This window comes from Schistocerca serialis, chromosome 2, assembly GCF_023864345.2.
Source record: "Schistocerca serialis cubense isolate TAMUIC-IGC-003099 chromosome 2, iqSchSeri2.2, whole genome shotgun sequence".
Taxonomy (NCBI): Eukaryota; Metazoa; Arthropoda; class Insecta; order Orthoptera; family Acrididae; genus Schistocerca; species Schistocerca serialis.
Window position 1 is genome coordinate 54,992,859 of NC_064639.1, and position 23,938 is coordinate 55,016,796.

A 23,938-nucleotide genomic window follows, 5' to 3' on the forward strand; every position below is an offset into this window, starting at 1 on the left:
AGATACAAATTCAATAAGGGAATCGTAAGACAACGCTCGAGCAAAATTCGTCTTCCTACTTTTAGAAACCCTTAGTGTCAAAGCGACAACCTTACGGTACTGCCAAATTCATAATGCCACTTTTGTTTTATGCCGACATATTTTTTGTTGTTGTGAATACGTAATTTTACCTATAAACTGCCACATTATCATAGTACTCGTGAATGATACAGGAAATGAAGTAAATATAGATCTTTTCGAAGTCAAATGTCACTAATATCCTACTAATTCGTGTTAAAGTAGGCTCAGTCGTTTTACAGATACTTAATGCTTTATTCAGATGGACTGCAGTCGTGAAGTTTCTGTAGTAAGCTGAATTTAATTGGTATTAGTACAGTGAATATTTTAATTGCGATTTTCATTAGTTTACTAAGCGCAACAGTAATCATCAAAGAGAAATTAATCAGCAGCAGAATTTTCTTTCACGATTTCTAAACAATCTGACGAAGCTAAAGTTGTTTACAAATTCTACTCCTGTAGAAACCTACTGGTTCTATCGATGTCATTAAACCAGTGTAGTTTGAAGAGTATTTTCGTCTAGAAATGAATTGCCTTGACGATTGATCGATCAAGAGCGGAAAAGGTAAAATTTTACGAGCATATGACGAGAGGGACAAGTGCTTGAGAGAGGACTTCCCCATCAATACAAGTGCCTGAGAGTCGACTTTCCTATCAATCTCGTGGATAGTTTTGTTTCTCAAATCAACAGAGTGCGTTATCACGCAGTAGAACAGGTGATGTAGTTTTGTTGCTCGATTTTCTTACACTGCGACCGAAAGGTCTTTCAGTTGTTGGCAACAAATTCCAGCTGTTATGCACACGCCCCTTGCGCCAGAATTCGTAGCCCAAAACACACTTTTGGAGCTATCAGATGTAAAACATTATGTTCACACTACTCTTTGCTCGAGTTTATGTCTTGTGATGCGGCTCAGCCTTTCATTTCTTCTTAGGAAGTTAACGATAAAGGCATCATAACACGTCACCAGTAACAGATCTGCATAGGAATGCTCAATGAGCGACCTGATGACGTTCAATAATTGTCACTCGGTTGATTTTTGTTGTTTCGAATTAGAGCATGCAGTACTCCTACACAAGACTTCTGAACTTTGCCTGTTGAATGCAAATGTCGCATGATGGTTAAATGGTAATCCATCACATATATCAGTAGTCGAGACTTCCTTAACGTGGAGAATCATTCATGTCAGAACGATCTTTGTTGAAACAAGAATATCTTTTTCTGGCGTATTTTTCCCAAAAAGCCGTCGCTGCACACACAGTTCAAATCTTTGTAGCTGCCTCCTCTGCATTCACCGCTCTGTTATACCAAAAGTAAATATTGTGTTGCAGATGTTACACCTTTTTCCACTTGCAACTCAATTTTACAATGCTTAGCCGTAGTTCGTGATTTTCAAGTATACAAAATCCAATGCTTAACTGCAAGATTATAACTAGAACTTCAAAATCGAAAATGACAGTTGATACATACACTGACAGCGTCGCGCCGCGTTCACATGGGCGGCGCCGGATTTCAGGCGGCGGGTGGCGTCTGGCCGGTGGCCGGTAGCCGCTGCAGCGCGAGGAAACGCTCGAGCGTAAGCTGTTCTGATCGCGACGCAGCCACGAGCTGTCCTGCGGAATTGTTTCTGGAAGTACTTGATACTGCTGGTGGGTAGAATGTGAAGCGCATCATCTTCGATGTTCAATCACACTCGTAACTTTAGACGAGGGCCGAAATGTGGTTAAAAAAAAATGTACAGTTGGACGCGAACAGGCGAGTATAAGTTTAGAATGCAGTACGATTACCACTAGACCACGGGCTCACACAATCCGAGAACGTCTCGGAAGTAGACAACACTTCCTCGTAACCTCCCGCATGTTACAGTGTTGCCAGCTGTGCAGATGGCCGGACTTGGAGTTGTCAGGGGCGGTCAGTTTTATTGGCCACCTTAAGTGAACGACTTAGTCTCTGTAGCGGCCGGCCGGCGGTCAGTTTTTATGTCTAAGACTGTACATGGGAAGTACAAGGATGACGATAAATGCTTAACAAGTGAAAATGATACTGAAACAGGCGTCGATCCATATCGTTCATCATCCTTGTCGGACAGGAAGCCACAAACGTGGCTGCGAAACGTATCCAGCTTGGGGGTACTGAACGTAATTACGTACAATGGATTTCATCTGCAACATAATAAAAAACAATTAAGAACAGATTCGAATAAAGTCGCAGCAATATGACCGTGTTTTGCATAAAAAAACCTACGAATATTTAAATGAGGACAAGGCGCACTTGTTTCAAAAACTTCTGTTTCCGCATTTCGAGAATGATCGATAGAATTCACAGAACGCGCACGGTTGTGATCCCCTACGCTACGCACATCAAATTCCACACCACATAGATTACAGTGATTTCAAGGGAAGCAGTGGATGGCTGTATAACTTCAAACAATACTACAGAATTGGAAGACGTACAATAATGAAATTTCAAACAAAGCGACCACCTGACGATGCACGGCAAACTGTGGTGTCGGCGCGAAAACCTTTAGATGATATACACAAACTTTGAAAGAGTCCTGTCGTGCCCTTTCATTATCATTTTATTTACTTTCCAGTGATACAAAACTCTCTGGCAGGCGTGAGTGAATGAATGTGGTGTGTTTCATGTTGCTATACGGTGGTTTAGTCTGCTGCAAAGAATCAGCGGTAGTCGTACAGAATGGCCAACCCCTGTAGTTTTCGAGTAGGCTCTCCTTGCGTGAAATTTGCCGGTGTTATGTTGGTGGCGGAAGCCTCATCTGTAGGTTTTCCTGGCCACGGAATCGCTTGGGAGACGTTGGAGAGTGTGAGACGGTCAGTCTGCTTCCAGCGAGCCGAGGGCCTGCAGCCGAGCTCTCTTCGAAGAACGGTGAGTTGGTTTAACCGCGTGGCGCGTTGTCTCGTAGCGGGAGGGGAGTTTTTAGCTTTTGGTCTCGCGTCTCGTCTTATAAAGATTGTCGCAGCAAGGAATGCAAGGCTTTTGCAGATTTTTAATTTGATTCCTAATGCAGACTTTGACCCGTAAGAAGAACGTAACAAAAAGGTGTTGCATATGTAAGAAGTGCCTGAATGTTTGTCTGCCTGCAGCTGCGTCTGTATACGTTCTAATCTCTCCTGAACCTAAATAATCTTGCCTCCTCCTGAATTTTCTTTGTCTCATTTACCTTATGTCCGTTGGAAGCCATCCACGTGGTTTAATATTAGAGTTTGTTGGCCCACTGCCATCACAGTTGTCTACTAAAATGTGCCTTCTGAAAAATGTTAATTGTTCGCGGCTGCGTGGTTTAATGTGGTTAAAACTTGGCCACGGTATGTAGATATTGTGTATCCGCAAACCACGTGGGCATACTAGCATATTGTGAGTCGTTTACCGTTTCACAAGAAATTGTACTTACAAGGGAACCTCCTGAGCGCACCCCCCTCAAGTTTAGTTATAAGTTGGCACAGTGGATAGGCCTTGAAAAACTGAACACAGATCAATCGAGAAAACAGGAAGAAGTTGTGTGGAACTATGAAAAAAATAAGCAAAATATACAAACTGAGTGGTCCATGCGCAAGATACGCAATATCAAGGAGAATATGAGCTCAGGAGCGCCGTGGTCCCGTGGTTAGCGTGAAGAACTGCGGAACCACAGGTCCTTGGTTCAAGTCCTCCCTCGAGTGAAAAGTTTACTTTCTTTATTTTCAGACAATTACCAAAGTTCAGGCTCTCACACATAATCAACTTCGCTCTCCAAAATTCCAGGACATGTTCAGATTTGCTTGGACATACGCAGGATTTGACGGTCTACACACAGAAAAATTTGAAAACGTTAAAAACATATGTTTTGACAGAGCACAGGGAAAACTGTGCGACTGTGAAACTGTTGCATTCATTTGTTGCAGTTTATGTGACAAACTCTTATGTTTTCATCACTTTTTTGGGAGTAATTATGACATCGACAAGAAAACCTAAATCGGACAAGGTAGAAGAATCTTTTCACCCATTCGCCAAGTGTACAAGTTAGGTGGGTCGACAACATATTCCTGTCATGTGACGCACATGCCGTCACCAGTGACGTATAGAATATATCAGACGTGTTTTCCTGTGGAGAAATCGGTTGTCCTATGATCAAATGTTTTCGGTTCCCATTGGAGAGGCACGTCCTTTCGTCTACTAATCGCACGGTTTTGCGGTGCAGTCGCAAAACACAGACACTAAACTTATTACAGTGAGGAGAGACGTCAATGAACGAACGGACAGATCGTAAATTTGCGAAAATAAAGAAAGTAAACTTTTCATTTGAGGGAAGACTTGAACCAAGGACCTCTCGTTCCGCAGCTGCTCACGCTAACCACGGGACCACGGCGCTACTCAGCTCACAATAGCCTTGATGTTGCCTATCTTGCGCATGGACTACTCACTTTGTATATTTTGCTTATTTTTTCATAGTTCCACACAACTTCTTCCTGTTTTCTCGATTGATCTGTGTTCAGTTTCTCAAGACCTATCTACTGTGCCAACTTATAACTAAATCTGAGGGGGGTGCGATGGGGAGGTTCCCTTGTTAGTTACCAGGCAACACCAGTTGTGTAGATGCATCACATCAGTGTTTTAAGGAATAAATAATCTTGGCACCAATCTTATCCTGTGTACCGATGTTACGTCTCTATTACCTACGCCATTTACCTCGTAGTTTCCTTGTTAGCCCATCCATAGCGTTTCCATGCGCACAGGTCCAATAATTATTCGCTTTTTATTTAAAACGAATTCTTTAGAATAGATGTTGTTTTGAGGAGTGCTGCTGCAGACTGCTCTTATGCACAGTGTTCACGCATTATTTACTTTATTTTAACATTTGATTCGCGTGAACATCGCCTGGACCAAACCAGTAATTACATTCCATTCTTTACGAGTGATAGTACGATGAATGTTCTCTTATGAGTCTTTTTTTCTAATGATTAAATTAATCAATTTTCCGATTCAGCCGAACCCTTTATTTGTCGTGTGGCTAGAGTTGGTCGCCACCCAATCTTTTACGTTGATTTCAATGCCAAATAGCATTTTCGTATTCAAAGTGAGCTTCACGAAACTTACACATAACGTCAATTTTTTTCCGCAGCTTACACATAGTGACCATGACACCAGCTAACTTACAACTTATTGATCGTTCAGTAAGGAATTTGTTTTCAAGTACCACCAATCGGGATTTGAAGAGGAAACACATATGAAAGAAACCTAGGAAATTGGAGGTACCGAGAGTGTTGTATCAAGATCAACTAATGTCAATGCCTTAATGCATTCGCGTACAACTATGCCGACTGTTGACCTGGACGGCAAGATGGCTGTAAATTTATCTGTTGTGCTGAGAGACTTTGGAGGTGCTGCAGCCCCAACCATTCTTTCTAGTGTGCGTGTTCCTACAAGGGCAGTAAGGAATATTTACATCACAGCTGGTCAAAATACCTTGCTTTTGCTCGATTCCTGCTTTGCGTGTAAAAATCGTACTCCTTTAAAGCAAACTATCCCTCATGGAATGTGTGTGACATTGCAATTCATACCACATGGACCAACTGGACAAATTTAGCCTCTGGATTTTTTTTCTGCGCCTATAAAACACATTACCGCAATAACTGCAGCTACGCCTTAATGGTTAACCACTTTGACGATAAGCTCCACTGACACGCATACGGCTGCGTGTCACCACATTCCATCAGTCCTCGTCACCCCGTTACACCAACATGCCTCTATAAGCATTCTTTAAGAGTGGACACACAGCTGAACGTCTAGCACGGTTCCTAACTCCCGAGCCTTCGATCTTGATGGTGCGAGCCTTTGTCATCAGTGTGGCACACATTCGGTGTTACCGGTGCAAGTCAGTAGTTTCTCGAATGTCGAAGATGTCCACTTTGTGAAGTGTAATACATACATATATCCCGTAGGAGGCTCATCTCCGCACTTGTGGCGCGCTCCTCACGCACATGGGGAGCCACTGGCACCTACCATTTTACTGGCATAATTGTTAACACAACACTTTCAAATAAGTCTTGATAAAGATTGAACTTACGACCTCGCACTCAACCAGTTCTTTGCTATTTGAAATGTCGATTCATCGCTGAAAACGATACCACCCAGAAAATCTTCATCGGAATCCAGCAATATCTCGTTTGTAAAGCTGGCACGTACAGTGTGGTATGTACGTAGTGTCTAGGAAGCCTGGAAGCCTGCGTACTCGGTTGGCTAGACAGACAATCGAACAAGTCGTATTAGTGAGTTTTATTACAAAAAGAAAATTGCAATACTTAAGAGTGGCAATTACACAGATGTGTCGCAAGCAAGGGGCGACATACGAAATATTCAGTGCTCTCCAGTATGGAAAATCCCAAGTCTGTGCTACATGGGCAGTACGAGCCAAGTGTGTAGCGTCGACGTTGATGTTGAAGCTGCTATTCAACTGCGGCGTCACTTTCCACACAGGGGAGGGAGGCCTGGCTGACTTCTTCTCACAGCCTTCTCTTCTCTTTACTGTCGTTCCCGACAGGCGTGCCGGTGCTTCACTTTACGCTACGCCTCAACACTATCGGCTTTAGATATTGTAACGACTGCAAGCGTTGTAAGTGTCTGTTCCTAAGACATCAGTGGTCGTGCCAATTCACGACTAGCCATCCGAACTGATTCCTCGGGGCTATACACGTGAAAGAGTCACTCGTTCAGTGCTTTCTTCACTCGTTTTCGGTCGTTCCACACTATTCCGTTTGCGCACAGGTATACAGACAAAACTATTTGAGTTGCTATTTGATTTGATGTATTATTTATGATTGTAAGTTAGATGTCATAAATAGTACAAAGCCTTAAATCCTGTGTATTCATATTGAAACTTAACTGTTCCAGTCTTTCATGAGCTTTTCATATTACGTGCATCTTTAGTAAATAAATTGTTATGCTCGATGAATGTTCTGCCAGACAGCTTCCAAAGTATTTATTTTGGGCAAATCCCCATTTTAGGATCTGCAGCTAGCGCCACTAAAGTTGTGCATATTGGATTTATAACTTTGAGCTTAAATACGTGGCCGGCTCACAATTAGTTATGTGGGTTACGCTAACTTTTCGCATGCAGAATATTTCGGAGATTTGGCGAACACGTGGTCAGGATACGATCTATTTAGATCTTCTGATGTGCAATGAAAATCATTAATCACAGTTTGCTATTCATTCATTTTACACTCTCGGTGTGACTGGACGAGACACAAAACACCGTACTGGAGTTATTTCTGGTAATTGATAGCGAATTAATGACACGTGCACTTTCTTTTCTCTAACTTGACGTTCACGGTTTTTGTGAATTCTGCTTAACATCTGATCGTGTAACCTGCGTTGTAAGACAGAGCTGTGAAATTTTTGGAAGGGCTGCACTGTTTATTTCACACAGGAGACCGTCGTCAGTCATTTTCGATGTTTTGCTGTTTGAGGAGTATCAGACTTTCGAGAACGTGTTAGAAAAAAGATCTCGTCGTATCCCACATTTCGCGACAGATTGGTTTGTGAGGCCATACAACCGGGTTTGAATCATTTCAATGGAGACTCGCGGGAAACAGGAAACTTGCGTCCTGCGGAATGTAACCAGCGCAGCCCGCCTGCCCAGAGCGCGCCGTGTAGTCACTCCACGCCACACACCACACCACACGACAGCGCACCGCAGCCCCCAGGGGCGCCCGCGTGTCTGCAGATTACGGACGCTCAGCGCCGAGGTCACCGCCGCCCTAGTCCCCTCACGGTGGGTAGCGTCAGTAATCTTCAGGTAAGAAGTACACCGTGCACCCGTAGTCCAGCCACAAACGCACGAGAGCCCTATAAATCTGGAGCAGATGGGCCCTGTCTGTTCCCCACCTGCGGCTGAGGCACATCAAGATATTCACTGCCTTCTGGATACGGCTTTCAGGTCTCTCACGAGTGGTAGCCGTCACAGTTTGGAGTCAAAAATGACAGTCGGAAACCTCACGAATCTTTGAAATGTAGAATGCTGACCGTCATACGGAAGTCAAGTAAATTAAAAATACGACGAGAACGATTAAAACGAACACATACAGACACTTATCTGTAGAAAATCGAAAACCCGTGTTTGAAGTCGGCTCCCCTAAGTTGCACACTGCGAGCTGCAACTGGCGCAGTGGAGGAGGACCAGCAGGCACCTCACAGCCCTGAGCCGCGCCGCGCTCCCCCGCTCACGGCGATGCGACACCGCCTCACCACACGACACGATGGAGGAGTGGCAGCTGGCCTCGACCTGCTCAGCAGTACTGTGTCTCCGAGTCGTGGCCGCACACTCTACTGCTGTCAAAGAATGTTTCGAGTCAGCGACGTTGACGGAGGAAGCCTGCCTCCAGTAGGCTGACGTTGTCGGCACTGGACCGAAATCTCCGCAATCCACAACGAGAGCGGCTGAGGAGCTGCCTTCTCTCTAACAACGGGGCCCGACGGCGGCCTGACGGCTGACAGTTCGCTCCACGGTCTTCCCTACACGGCTCGTTAAGGCGGCGCTCCGGTAACCACTCTCGGACTTGTGTGGTCCTTTCTCGGCTCGAGGAGAGGTTTCGTAACATCCTCCCGCCACTAGTTGCGAAACCTGCCTGTCTGCCTTCGACTCTGCTGGCAAATGTCAAAGCATGCAGTACCGGGTACAGTATCACGAGTTTCAGATATTACTGATTCCAGGTCCCACATCGAGAAAGGGGAGTTGTAAGACTCAGAAGTGTTGTAGCCACAACAGATACTCTCTCTGTGTGGTTTACTTTCTATCGGTTTTACTTTTTGTTTTCCTCTGCTTACAAAACTGGGTCGACAGAACTCCGTCGGTAGGGTTCCACCACCTATCTCAGTGAAAGCTCTACCAGCGACAGTTTTAAATTAAAAGTCGAGGGCGATATGAGGCAGTGCGCCACATATTCGTCTTCCGTGGCACGTGCACCAGAAGTAGTGGCTCCGGTCACGAAGCCCGACAAAGGCCGAGAGAGCGGTGTGCTGACCACGTGTCCCCCGTATCCGCGTCCAGTGACACCTATCGTATGAGGATTACCTGACGGTCGGTCGGTACCGTTGGCGCTTCCGAGGCCCGTTGGATGTTATGTATCACATATCAACACCGATACAAGTAAGATACAGTTCAAAAGTCAGGGAGTAAGCTACTTTTCCGAAGAGTAGACGTTTTTGACGACGTAATTCAATTGCGGCAAGCGAGCGCCATTTCCGCCGTAGTAGCGGCCTGTGGGGCGCGCCGGTCTGGACTAGAGCACAGAACGTTTGCTAACCAAGTAGAATTTACGCTGTTATCTACTGAGTGTTTAGTAGCTACTCGTTAAGTTTGGACTAAGAGATCTGGGGATGACTCGCGGTGTGAGTTTATTTGCTAGAGACGAGTGGCAGCCGCTGAGGCGTTCCAATGTACTTTCAGAAACGACTCGCTGACACTTAAATCAATACTCGATGTTAACAAATTTCTCTTCTTCAGAAACGCTTTCCTTGCCATTGCCAGTCTGCATTTTATATGCTCCCTACTTCGACCATCGTCAGTTATTTTGCTCCCCAAATAGCAAAACTCATTTACTACTTTAAGTGTCTCATTTCCTAATCTAATTCCCGCAGCATCACCCGACTTAATTCGACTACATTCCATTATCCTCGCTTTGCTTTTGTTGATGTTCATCTTATATCCTCCTTTCAAGACACTGTCCATTCCGTTCAACTGCTCTTCCAAGTCCTTTGCTGTCTCTGCTAGAATTACAATGTCATCGGTGAACCTCAAAGTTTTTATTTCTTCTCCATGGATTTTAATACCTACTCCGAACTTTTCTTTCGTTTCCTTTACTACTTGATCAATATACAGATTGAATAGCTCGGGGAGAGACTACAACCCTGTCTCACTCCCTTCCCTTTCATGTCCCTCGACTCATATAACTGCCATTTGGTTTCTGTACAAATTGTAAATAGCCTTTCGCTCCCTGTATTTTACCCCTGCCACCTTCAGAATTTGAAAGACAGTATTGCAGTCAACGTTGTCAAAAGCTTTCTCTAAGTCTACAAATGCTAGAAACGTAGGTTTGCCTTTCCTTAATCTTTCTTCTAAGATAAGTCGTAGGGTCAGTATTGCCTCGCGTGTTCCAACATTTCTACGGAATCCAAACTGATCTTCCCCGAGGTCGGCTTCTACCAGTTTTTCCATTCGTCTGTAAAGAATTCGCGTTAGTATTTTGCAGCTGTGACTTATTAAACTGATAGTTCGGTAATTTTCACATCTGTCCACACCTGCTTTCTTTGGGATTGGAATTATTATATTCTTCTTGAAGTCTGAGGGAATTTCGCCTGTCTCATACATCTTGCTCACCAGATGGTAGAGTTTTGTCAGGACTGGCTCTCCCAAGGCTGTCAGTAGTTCTAATGGAATGTTGTCTTCTCCCGGAGCCTTGTTTCGACTCAGGTCTTTCAGTGCTCTGTCAAACTCTTCACGCAGTATCGTATCTCCCATTGTATCTTCATCTACATGCTCTTCCATTTCCATAATATTGTCCTCAAGAACATCGCCACTGTATAGACCCTCTATATACTCCTTCCACCTTTCTGCTTTCCCTTCTTTGCTTAGAACTGGGTTTCCATCTGAGCTCTTGATATTCATGCAAGTGGTTCTCTTTTCTCCAAAGGTCTCTTTAATTTTCCTGTAATGATATTTCATATTGTACCAAACAAAACGTATAGGGAAACAAATAAACTCTTATTACAACAGCACCCTTGTGTACAGTGAAAGTTTGATATATTCCTGAAGAACATGATAGCAACCGTTTGTATATGAGAGGGAGGGAGTGAGGTTGCTTTAGCTATCGTTTTCCCATGTCTGCATGAGATATAAAACGTAACACTAACTCCAAAAATCTCTTCGCACACACATACGCACGTGCGCGCACACATATCGACTGCACAATTCTTCACTGCTCACAGGGTATGTGCGGTCACTTTTACATGGCAGACGTAAGTAGGAGGTGTTCTGATGTACGGTTGCTTAAGATCGGAGATCGGGCCTGAACTACCACGTTAAAGACACTGCCAACCTCAACTGACAATTGCGCCCCACCCGTTACCGAATAATTTATGTGCTCCGCATTGCTTTGAGTTGTGCTTGCTGGTTGTTTCCTTTTCTTATTTTGAAATGAGTGCAGAGAGCAATCTTGCTGTGTCACAGGGTTCGAATACGTCTCTCACAACACCAGGTGGAATCAGCGCTCCATATGTCCACTACTACGTCGGTGCTGCCTTCCCAGGACGCAGAACGAGGGCGTAGGCTGGCAGCCGTGTGAGAGGGAGGCGTGGCTTGTCCCCCCACTCCGCTCCCCTCCCCCCCCCTCGACTGCCAGTGAAGTGTCCGCTATAACATAAGCGCCAGTAGCGGAAATAATAGAGCATTTATAAATTATCCGAACTTGTAATCTGGATTTTGCGTAGCAAATTTAATAAAACTACTGACATATAAAACTAAAGGCACTGTGCTCAGTCAGCAACTCCATGACTTTGGGAACACAGTTTCAAAATATTTAGTAGCAACGGTATTGGACATCCATTCCTTGTTGGCAAGGATAGCATCCCTCACAGGATAGCATCCCTAAGGCATTCAGTCGTTCTTCTTTCATGATGTTTCGCAGGAACGTTTTAATTCTCGTGCGCATCGAAAAGCATCGCTCAGCTTCTAACGGTCTCATGGTCTCATGGCTCTAAGCACTATGGGACTTAACATCTGAGGTCATCAGTCCCCTAGACTTAGAACTACTTAAACCTAACTATCCTAAGGACCTCACACACATCCGTGCCCGAGGCAGGATTCGAACCTGCGACCGTAGCAGCCGCGTGGTTCCGGACTCAAGCGCCTAGAACCGCTCGGCCACAGCGGCCGGCTTCTAAAGTCGATATAGGCGTCATTACTAGCAGATTAAAAACTTTTAACAGTCTCGTCGAATCTCTCACAAAGTTCATCCTCTAGAAGCAGCGAAAGAAACGGAACTGTGCCAGAAACTGCTCTCAACTCAAGCTAACGTAGAAGGCTTGAAGCTCACCCTTCTAATTTCTTTTTTCCTCTAATGTGTATGTGTCTGTAATTTCAAGCCGTTTGTGTGGAAAATTTGTGGTGTATTTGTCAAACTGATTTACATCAAATAAGTTGGCTGCAATGAGGTGTCCAGTAATTTTATTTCAGAAAGGATGGCATCCTACACTTCCAAAGCAGCTCTTTTTTCTATACCCATCAAAGATCCGTGGCTTCTTACCAGGCATCGTTTCGTCGTTTTCGAAACTAATGTACTTAAGAATCGAGTCAATGTCATCTCTGATGTTTTGCATTAACACTTCAAAGTTTTGGATGTCTTGTTTTGCTTTCGTCGGTCCGGTTATTTTCTTCTTAGGCTGATTAAAAAGTACGTCTGCATGAGGAATTATCTTTTAGAATAATGATAGCCAGAAAATGAATTCTTGCAGTCTTTGTTTGTATGAGTCAGCTTTTTCAATAGTAGAAGATAGTTTTATGCTTTCTCTTGTTTCAGTGACTTCCATAATAGCAATAGAATCTTCCCCATTTTCAAAAACATCTTTTACCACTTCAGAATGGTAATTTCGTCTCGTGAACAACGCTATGCAACACTATGGATGTTTGTGGCGAGTAAAGAAAGAACGAAGAAATACCTGAAAGATGTGCAAAAAATATGTGAGCTTTACGATTAACAGAGGCTGCAGTGGATATAATAAGGTTGAACTGATGCACATAACAATGAATGCTGCTTTCATTTGGGTATTTGTCTTTAATTAGTTTCTGATTCCCATTCGACTTGCCACTCGTAACGTCTGCGCCGTCGTAACTCTGAGCTACTAGTTTTGCTCGGTCATTGCCAATTAATGGTTCATTTTCTTTCAGAATACTCTCAGCTATAGTATGAACATTCTGACTTCATGGATTAACAAAGTTCCAAAATCTTTCAACAGGTTTCCCTCAACAATATAACGTAAAACAATAACCATCTACCGAGCGAGGTGTCGCAGTGGTTAGCACACTGGACTCGCATTCGGGAGGACGACGGTTCAATCCCGTCTCCGGCCATCCTGATTTAGGTTTTCCGTGATTTCCCTAAATCGTTTCAGGCAAATGCCGGGATGGTTCCTTGAAAGGGCACGGCCGATTTCCTTCCCAATCCTTCCCTAACCCGAGCTTGCGCTCCGTCTCTAATGACCTCGTTGTCGACGGGACGTTAAACACTAACCACCACCACCACAATAACCATCTGAAATTGTCAAGTCGCATCTGTGGTTTCATCCGCGATGATTGCAACATAATCGGCACGTTTTATCTCTTTACGAATTTCATCATGGTACACTTCCAACACGCATTGCAGTAGTTCTTTCTGAACAGTCTTAGAAATGCCTTTGAACATTGATGCTTGGCTGAGATGAACGTGAAGATCTTTATCCTGTCCCGCACTGAAGTGAATTAGCTCATGGAAAACCCCCTTCTTTTGAGAGGCATCAGATTCATCGTGGCCCCTGAGAGTCAGTTCCAAAGCACCACAGAACGGAATACAGTTTTCAATTAAATTCAATTTATAGCTATTTTTTCACCACGTTTGTTGTGGCTGTTCGTTGTTTGTCTATATTGCGAATCTAATTTCTGCTGAATGTTGGTTTAGGCTAGGAATGAAAGACTAAGCATATTATTCATGTGTCGCTTTGACATTTCATGTACCGTTCTTATGCCCAATATCAGTTATTTCGGTCTTACCCCAATGAACATCGCCCCCAAATAACAGACAAGGAAAACAAAAAACAGCGTACCTTTCTTCACAGTCACAAATCCATTCGTTCTTTGGTAAATTTCTGGATTGAACTTATGGCCCCGATTTTTTGTTTGCTGCTGCAGATTCGGATTCGGGAGTGGCCTACCTAGTGTTTTGATCTGAATTTTTTCACTGAGAGTCGTGTCGATAAATGGCGTTTTTAATAACTCATTTACTTTGTTCACGTTTGCTATTTTCACGATCAACTGAAATTTTCCCTTACACATAACAGTGTGCACGCAGATATATACGGTCAATTACCTGGCCTAACAATAACTACAACATGTTTGTACAGAACTGTATTACACGATCGTAACAAGTGTAAACAGAAATACTACACCGTTGTTTGAAAAATAGATGCTCAACAGGTGGTGAATACGTTAGTTTTCTTGTTGTGTTCCTATAGCTCTGCTGTTGTGAAACATACCAATACTGAAATAATGCCTCTTAGTTTCAAAATCTAAGGGCATAATTATATTCAAATTGTATATAACTATTTATAGCGATAATTAGATTTATCATTTCTTTTTCGATTTAATTAAGCATTAATTTGAGTTTAGGAATGCTTTGGCATTAACTTGCAGAAAGGTAATGGAACTGGGTTACAAGAAGTTTGCACCCCAATGTATTCTAACACGATCGGTAGATGGCAGATCGTGCTTCTATAGTTCTACAATTCGTACAGATTTCTCTGTATTTCTGGTGCCACAAAACAGCGGCACTACCTCAGAAGCCGCCCTCGGTAGAGATAACGTTGGCAAATCGTTTCAACGGGTTAGTCGCGAAGCGTAACAGAGTTACTTTCGCATCTGCAGTACTAATAGGGATTTGGGGCTAGCCCTCATTCACACGAGGGAAACACTGACGGCGAATTGATTGCGCGGAAAAGTGTCGCAGATCTCTGCTCCTTAGTGTAGAGATACGGGTGAGCTGTTCTTTAATTTACAGCACGGAATACGTTTATCCAGAATTTTAGTACTTCGATACACTGTAATAATACGCTCAATAAGCGAAAGGCAACCACTCGAGCGTAGCGGATCGATTCGTGGAGCACAGATACGCGTAAACAGAGAGCAGCACTCGGACTAGCTTTCAGCACTGGTCCTTTTTCTAGCAAAAGTAGAGACACAGACGCAGGAACAGAGAACCACACCGACTGTGGACGCCTTTGCCTCATTCGAGATATTGCTCCAAGCGTTATTGATTGCGATAATAGCTAGAGTGGCTAATTTAATTGCCGTTTTCAGGTGGGGTTTGCCCAGCTCGTGGAAATCTACCTCTCGGTATGTTGTTTGGACTGGAAGCGACTGATAAGTGTGGAGAGGCGGTGGTGGCCGATAAGTGTGGAGAGGCGGAGGCGGCGGCGGAGCGCGGCAGAGATGCGGGGGCCGTGGTGCGCGCTGCTGTGCTGCTGCTGGCTGTGGCTGCCGGCCGCGGGGGTGGGCGGGGGCGGCGAGGGCCGCGTGCTGGCCGGCGAGCCGGTCGACATCTCCGAGTTCCCGTGGCAGGTGTCTGTGGAGTACGTGGGCGCGCACCGCTGCGGCGGCTCCGTCGTCAGCGCCGGCTGGGTCATGACGAACGCGTGGTGCGTGGTGGGCGGCAATCCCGTGTACTACCTGCTGCGCGTCGGCACGTCGACGCGCGGCAGCGGCGGAGACACCTACAACGCCAGCCGGCTGCTCTGGCACGAGGACTTCGACAACGCCATCTCCGACAAAGACATCGGCTTCTTCGAGGTCTCGGAAGCCATCTGGTTCGACGACAACGTTCAGGTACTACGTTCACAAATACTCGAAGTTAACTCGTCTTATAAAAGCAGACAGCGCTTCCGGACTCGGTTTCCACTCCGCAGCGGAGATTAAAACTGTACACTGCACAGGGTCTCGAACTGGCAGGAACCTTTGCCTTTCGAGGGGCAAATGCTCTACCGACTTTCTTTCTTTCTTTTTTCTTTGTCCGTAACGGCTGCTCCCTTCCCTCGATCCCGTCATCGGTTCTTCGCAATAGCTTTCACCGGCATGACTCTGGTGGCTTCCGTATAATTTCGTGTCCTAGGTGAAATACTTTGCTACTTTCGAGAGTGAAACTGAAATTCCCATTTCTCTCCGGCTACGTTCTACCCGTTTTCTTCCGTGGGAAAGTAAATGTTTCTTCTAACTGAGAATAGTCGAATTAAACAAAACATATTTTATGGCAGAAATACAGTCCCATTCATTTCACATTTTTATCGGCTGCTTCTTCCGAATTTCTTTCTAAATGGACTATAACATCATTTTCCTGAAGTTTTACAATTATAGCATTCGTTACATTACGATAAGAAATAGACAGACTACGCGCGTGTATTAAAAGACGTCTCTGAAGAGTCACTTTATTAGATGAAACTTATTGCTTTGTAGAAACTATACTTCGCTTTCTTTGAAAATAAAACCTTTCTTTTTTACTTTTTCTAACGCACTAAAACATTACTTTTCCAGAAGTCTTAAAAGAAAATATGACTTGCAGTGTGAAAAAACCGAAATAAAAGAAAATACACACTAACGCGTAAAACTAATCTGACTGTTAAACTTCGCTCTGTATTCCAACCTTCTAATTAGATAATTGGCATATTTCTCGATATGCTTTCTCTCTCTCTCTCTCTCTCTCTCTCTCTCTCTCTCTCTGTGTGTGTGTGTGTGTGTGTGTGTGTGTGTTCACTTACAGGCGCACAAGCCGAGGCTATGAGCCCGCTGCTTACACATTATTTTAAAAGGAACGACTGTGGGTAAAATGACCAAACTTGTTGTCACACGATGAGAAGGAAACCTATAAAACTCCACTCAGTCACTCACTCCGACCTCACTCGCATTGCCCAACACGATCCCTTTATCTCACAGGCCTCAATACGACGCGGAAGGGTGAAGGTGCTATAGATGGCATGCAGACAGGCGTGAAACCACAGAAGACATAGAAGAAAGGCACAGGGAAATGTGACTGGCTGACCACTTACAAAGAACATGCCTGAGCCAGTCACCCTGTTAACACATTAAGACGGCAGCCCTAAAATTCTTGAAAACATGTTGGACATGTCACGAATCCTTAAAACTCTAAACACATTCTTTAGAAAGTCACTTAAAATAGAGGGCAGGTGTGTCGGCAATTCTGCCACTGCCCTCTGGTCCGAAAATAAAATACAGACTAGTAAGACGTGGCGCACAGCCACCACACGCTGTGCAGGACCTCGGCTGAGCCGCGGACCGTGCTGGAGACAGGGCAGCTTGTTGCCCGCCACTCGCCTCTGTACCTCAGCAGCGAGGTGGCAGCGTGACTCAGCACCGCTACACGGCTCTTAGGCTGTGTGCCCCACTAGCTAGCAGAGAGACACCTCTCTCGCCAACCGTTCTAGTTGGAGGACTGTGTCCCGAATATTGTGGACTACTCTGTCTGCTGTGTGCAACAGTTGCAGCGAGAGATGGGCACGCACAGAATCGGAATACACAAGTACTTTAGCACCTGACTCGCGTCCAATCTTCTCCAGTGCCTGAAAGTCCACATACCATTGTGCATCGAACACCGTGAAATCTTGGGTAGTTGGACCTCGACGACACGATCGGGGAAAATAACAGAGCAACCGACGGAGTCCCACCTGTTTCGACACATCCGTAAAGACGGCTGTAGAGTTGTGGTCGTAAACTAATGTATTAAAAGCATATACAGGAGTGTAATCTCTACTGTACTACACCACATCTAAATTTACTCTGGAGCTGAGCAATAACCACAGTGGTAGGCCTTAAAATACTGGATTTGGGACGGTAGGTGCCCCACACCAAGTGACTCTAGCGCGTGTTGCATGCGGATCCCAAATGGCGTTATTGCTTGCTCTCGATTGGAGAAAAGGTGTGCCGAAGGTGGACGAGCAACAGTATAGTATGTAGCTGAATTCAGAGCTGTGAGGAGCTTACATGTGTGATGCACCACGTGGAGCTACCACCAGATGGTGAGTAGCACCACCAGATGGTTAGTACAAGTTCCCCAGCCTCAGCACAGAGACTGGGTGCGGGGCTGGTCCAGTAAAGCACACGCGGCCAGTCTAGTCCCCTCACGGTGGGTAGCATCAGTAATCTTCAGGTGAGGAGACCTCGCTGATACGTACACCGTGCTCCCGTAGTCCAGCCACAAACGCACGAAAGCCCCATAAAACTGCAGCAGATGGGCCCTGTCTGCTCGCCACCTGTGGCTGAGGCCCACCAAGATATTCACTGCCTTTCACGTATATCAGGTGTGGTAAGCATGACAGTTCGAGTCAAACATGAGACCCAGAAACCTCACTTAGTCTTTAAAATGTAGAATGGTATCCCACATATGCAAGTCTGGTGAAAATACGACGAGAACCATTAAAATGCACACACAGACACTTACCTGTAGAGAACTGAAAATTCATCTTTGCGGCCCACTCCTCTGGCGCGTCCATTGTTAAGTTGTAAGTGATGGCTCGCTGTTTCGACACTGGAGGAGCAACAGAAATCAAAAATCGTCCACAAATAAGGAGCAGTGTATGGGAATCCTTGCGGTAGACGTGATATTATTTATGGCTATGGCAAAGTGAGTAATACTTAATACTCTGCCCTGAGGGACATCCGCTACGGTCGCAGGTTCGAATCCTGCCTCGGGCATGGATGTGTGTGATGTCCTTAGGTTAGTTAGGTTTAATTAGTTCTAAGTTCTAGGCGACTGATGACCTCAGAAGTTAAGTCGCCTAGTGCTCAGAGCCATTTGAACCATTTGTCAGCGACGCGACGGATCACTCGTGAAATGCGGCCCACCTACTCCTGGACACGGCCAGCTGGCTGAACAGCCTCCAGTTAGCCCTGCTAACCATCTATTTCTGTAACTTCTCCACACAATAGGTGAATGCGGAGTAGGAAGTGATCCCTGGAATGGAGGTGATCAATGACTTGCCACTAAGCAGAGTCTACGAGGGCTGGAGAGCAGAAGGATAGGTCGACGGCTGAGAATGACCTCGCAGCAGCACAAAAACTGGTGGCAGTACCTGTGCTGAGACGTCGTGAGGTTCTCCGAAACTGGAGCGGGAAGGCGAGTAGAGGGCGAGCCCCACAAAACGTGACGGGCACTGACGTCTCCCAGTACGAGAAATGGTCGAGGGAATCGCCGTATAAGATCTGTGGGAGCCTCAGAGTCTATTTATTGCATCTCGTGCAGGTACCTATAGGGACCAAACATTGGTCGTCTGGCAGACACGAATTCCGGTGGCGACTGCTCGCAGGTCAGTAGCCGAGGGGAGACCGGGGCAGTGGTGCGCATCACTGACAAAGAAAGCGACCCCTTCGCTCGCCCCAGCCAGGTCATCCTTGTGATAGAGCACATAGCCCCATCGTAGAGGTGCATCAGACAATTGAAAATGGTATCCTGCAAACAGAAGCACAGGGGAAACTTCCTGGCAGATTAAAACTGTGTGCCCGACCGAGACTCGAACTCGGGAACTTTGCCTTTCGCGGGCAAGTGCTCTACCAACTGAGCTACCGAAGCACGACTCACGTCCGGTCCTCACAGCTGTGCTTCTGCCAGTTCCCGAGTTCGAGTCTCGGTCGGGCCCACAGTTTTAATCTTGCAGGAAGTTTCATATCAGCGCACACTCCGCTGCCCTCCACATGTTCTACTATAGGATGGGAGTCATCTATCAGGTGGGCAGCACTTTCTGCCGGGCAGTGGGTGGAGGCTCAGTCCGACATCGATGTCCATCAGCTGTGAAGAAGATTCGAGGGAAACGTCAGATTTGACGATACGGATGTTGCCGGACCGTGGACTTCGCGCCTCCGTCAGTGAGCGTTTTTTCTCCTGTGACTCGGATCTTTTTGTGTGAGGCGATTGCGGAACCTCGGCCGCTGGAGTGGTAGCGGCAGTGCTGGGTGCTGATCTTTCGAGGGTCAGGAAGTTCTGCAGCGTCAGCACCTGGTTCCACCAAAGAGGATGCCCTTCGCCGTTTTTATCTGCCGGATCTTCCGTTCTTCGATGCCCGGTGTGGCGGACAGCGCAGCAGACACAGTCTGGAGTGACAGACCGACCCACTGCGTCACGTCTGCTCTCTTCATCCTCAGTTAGAATGCAGTACGTGCCAATTACCGCTCGTTCCACTGTGTTAAGGCAGGCTACTTCACCCGGGGTAAGTAGTCTAGTCCGTGTAGTACAACACTTGCAAGTTTCCGTTTGCAGAGACACCACGTGTGAACCTGCTGCTGCGTTCCGATAAAAGGACAAGGCAATACCGACAGTAGCGTCGATGGAAACTGCCAGGTCTGTGATTCCCGACTGTCAGCTACATTTAGCCATCGCTGCTAAACTACTGCAGTCTCGACTGCTACTGGCATCAGTTCCCATTTCGTCAACCTGGGGTTGCTGAAGGAAATTTTTGTCGGAAGCAACGGAGGAATTCGACAGGCCAGAAATCCGACAACTCAAATAAAAACTTCCGTATATTGTTAAAAAAATAGAATATGAGGCAGCCTCCTAGAAGTTAATAACGACTTATCCACACATAGTTGATCAGCCTAGTCTGATACATCTTGTTGCAGGGCAAGACAAAAGAAACAAGTAACTGCAACACAAACGAGCGTTTTGATAACTCGTTCAGCCTCTCATCAGTGTGAGCGTACACCGACAGATCCGTAAAACTGATTAATAGCCACGAGAAGTGAACATACTGAAGTCGAGGCAGGGACATTACCAAGTGCTATTACTTAAGAATTCAGATGCAAAGCGTCGCATTTCTACGAATTTAACCGAGCGAGGTGGCGCAGTGGTTATCACACTGGACTCGCATTCGGGAGGACGACGGTTCAAACCCGCGTCCGGCCGTCCAGATTAAGGTTTTCTGTGATTTCCCAAAATCGCTTCGGGCAAATGCCGGGATGGTTCCTTTGAAAGGACACGTCCGACTTCCTTCCCAGATGACCTCACCTGCTTTTCACAGCCCGTGGCGCTGGCGGAGGAGGAGCCGTCGGCGGGCAGCCAGGTGACGGTGTCGGGCTGGGGCAGCGTGGACGCGGGCCAGGGCTACCCGGTGCAGCTGCACGCCGTCAACACGACCGTGCTGGACCGCGACGCGTGCAACGCCACGTTCGAGGGCCAGCTCATCACCGAGGACAAGATCTGCACGGCCGGGCCCGACGGCGGGCTCGACTACTGCAACGGCGACTACGGCGGGCCGCTGGTCGCCAACGGCACGCAGTACGGCGTCGTCTCCTGGGGCTACGGCTGCTACTACCCGCAGTACCCGGGCGTCTACACCAACGTCGCCTCGCTGCGCTCCTGGATCAACGACACCATCGGCGTCTAGCCCGTTCTCCTCTTCTCGCCTTTCCGCGTTCACAAATTTACCTCGCGTTTCCAGACGCGTGCACGTACGCCGATGTCGGCGAGTACACTCTACGACATATTCGTTCGACTGTATCTAAATGTTTTACTGTACTTTTTTAATACAATTCTTCCGCCGGTCAACACTCGTAGCGAAATAAAAGAAACGCAGCATTTTTCCTCAGACTGCAGAACTGACCTATATGGGAGATATATTTATCGAGAGGGCGCAGCCACTGTGGAGTCTGCGAGTGGCACAGTTAGAGTAGGTTCTCTGAGTAACGAAAAGAATAAACTACTGTAATATGTCTCATTTTAAATCCGGCTGTATAAATTTCGTTATTTAATTAATGGGTGAATTATAGCAAATTCTGCAGTCTGGAAGTTATTATAATATCTACAATTCAGGAAAGTGAAGTGCATCATTTAGTGTTACGTTCTTACTCGACACCAGAGATGAGGGACTTACCAAAACAGTAAGTCACTAAATTTCGTCGAGTACCTCTCGTAATCAAGAAGGGCTTTTAACGTACTATAGTTTTTGTGGGGCCAATATTTTTAAACGCGGAGAATTCTGCAAACAAACGCACTTGCTGGTTGTTGTTTACAGGAAGGCTTACGTCATATTCGGTGTTACATAAAAACGAGTAAGTGGGTCCTTGGAAATTCGTAGTAAAAAATTTTGGAACCAGAGGATATTGAGATATCCACAAATTAACGCTTACAACGTCTACCACGTTTAAATAGATACGTTAACGTCTATTAATTCTTATTTCTGTGAAATGCAACACCCGACAAAGTGGTGCCTATAATGCAGAATTGTCTACCACACACTAAAGCATAGCTGTTTCGAATTATGAAACGAGTTTTGCCTTTATAATATATGCAATGAACTGTAATTTAAAGAGCAAATAATTTCACGTTTCTGTAAACTTTCATCACTCCCGAGAACGAAAAACATACAACAGCAAGTAATATCCATAGATTCAACAGTGTCACACACAAGTGTCATCAAGTACGCGAGAAGAAAATGTTAATAAAGTCTTAAAAACAAAGACAATAAGACCACGGCAGTAACAATGCGAAACGAGCAGAGAATGCCGCATTTAAATTCCAGAGCTGGATACTCACACAGTACTTTACATGGGTAACTTTGTCATGTCGATGTAGACGTTTTTCGACACGGGCTCAGCTCGAAGTAAACTGCGTTGTACTCGTGCACTAGTGACTCCTACTGACTTTTTACTGAAGTTGACGTTTTGTCGAGTGCACACAAGCAGTATCATGGTAAGTAGAAGAGAGACAGCGATATAGGTAGTGGAAGGGATTTACGTGTGAATGATAAATCCCTTCCGTAATCATCTTCATACCTCCTCCGGGATACCACAGATGACGTGCCACTGATCTCATTTGTACTAAAACTACAGTACACGCGAGGTGCCTATCTGCTTCCAGCACCCTGACTGGAACGCATAATTTCTAAGTATGTCCACCAGACTGCAGTCTCCTATAGTTCTTGTCCCTTGCACAGAAAACGGCACATAGGCTGTCAATACGTTACGTTAAGGCTGATTAATTCTTAGCGAGGAACTAATATTGCACAAATAATTGAACTTCCAATTAGTTTGTTTATATGGGATGCCACTCGCTTTTTATATTGTACAATTATATTCAGCTTTATTAATCACAAATAACTTCCATTCTTCACACTTACATAGAAAATAAAAAAAAAACAAGGAACTGCTCATTTGCGTAATTACTATCAAATTGTTCTCAATTAAATATCCAAGTAACCAGAGACTGCTAATTAAGTTCTTAATCGCTACCGACTTAGGCAGACAGAAGATCTGTCCTCCGAGACTGCCAAACCTCCTCTGATATTACAGCCGAACCACTTCGCCCGCCATCCAAGTTAGGTGCGATACGAAGATCACCGAAATGCTTCGTCTACCTTTTCGTTTAGCAACTGTTTACTATCCTGCTGGTAATTAACACTTTTGAAATAATGGAATGATGGTCTGCTATTGAAACATGCTTTAATATGAAATGCAGATAAATTCACTGTTTAGTTTTTCTAATATTAATAACAGAAGCTTACGACTTTGGTGCTCTACTTCCGAATGGAGCAGCCAACCGCGGAGAAGCCCCACGATTTACACGGTCTTCCTCGTGGTACCCGTACCGCACAGACCACTCAGCTGCCCTAAGCAGAGGGTCCAGCGGCTGAGCGTGACGGCGGCAGAGCCACGAGTATTGCATATCCCCCTCCTTCTGAGATTTCAAAAAACTGGGATTTTCTCGCAGACAAAAATCGATTTTGCAAATAAGTAAATTTTGTGTAAATTTTTCAGTTACCATTTCTCAAGAGCCACACCATTCCACTATAATTTTGATTCGTTGTTGTTTTCCAGAAGTTGAATCCACTTTACGTATTGATAATTCTGTTGTCCGTGATGTGGTCTTTTGCTGTGAAACTACAAACTTTGACTACTGGTGTTGAGTTCAACAACAGACAACAGTCTGCCATCTCCAGCCTCAACGCACAAATCCAGTACTGTTCCATGTAACAATGCAAAGTGCCTTAAATTAATTTCCTAATAAGTTTATACAAATTTTAAATTAACATATTTCCATGCATTATTACAATATAAATACACAATACGTAATCTTTTGTTTTGATGTT

At 45.3% G+C, this 23,938-nt stretch overlaps 1 protein-coding gene across 1 annotated transcript; it reads left to right on the forward strand.

Moving 5' to 3' along the window:
* The first annotated feature begins 15,287 nt into the window (after positions 1 to 15,287).
* LOC126455724 (trypsin-7-like) lies at positions 15,288 to 21,974 on the forward strand. Its single transcript, XM_050091493.1, has 2 exons — positions 15,288 to 15,680; positions 20,873 to 21,974. The coding sequence occupies exons 1-2, from the start codon at positions 15,288 to 15,290 to the stop codon at positions 21,236 to 21,238; spliced, it is 759 nt and encodes a 252-aa protein (XP_049947450.1). The 3' UTR covers positions 21,239 to 21,974.
* The last annotated feature ends 1,964 nt before the right edge of the window (positions 21,975 to 23,938 follow it).

Bases quoted from the DNA above. Each gene is read 5' to 3' on its own strand.
- LOC126455724 (XM_050091493.1), top strand. From the start codon at position 15,288: ATGCGGGGGCCGTGGTGCGCGCTGCTGTGCTGCTGCTGGCTGTGGCTG. The intron at 15,681-20,872 runs GTACTACGTTCA...TGCTTTTCACAG, and splicing joins GGTTCGACGACAACGTTCAG to CCCGTGGCGCTGGCGGAGGA.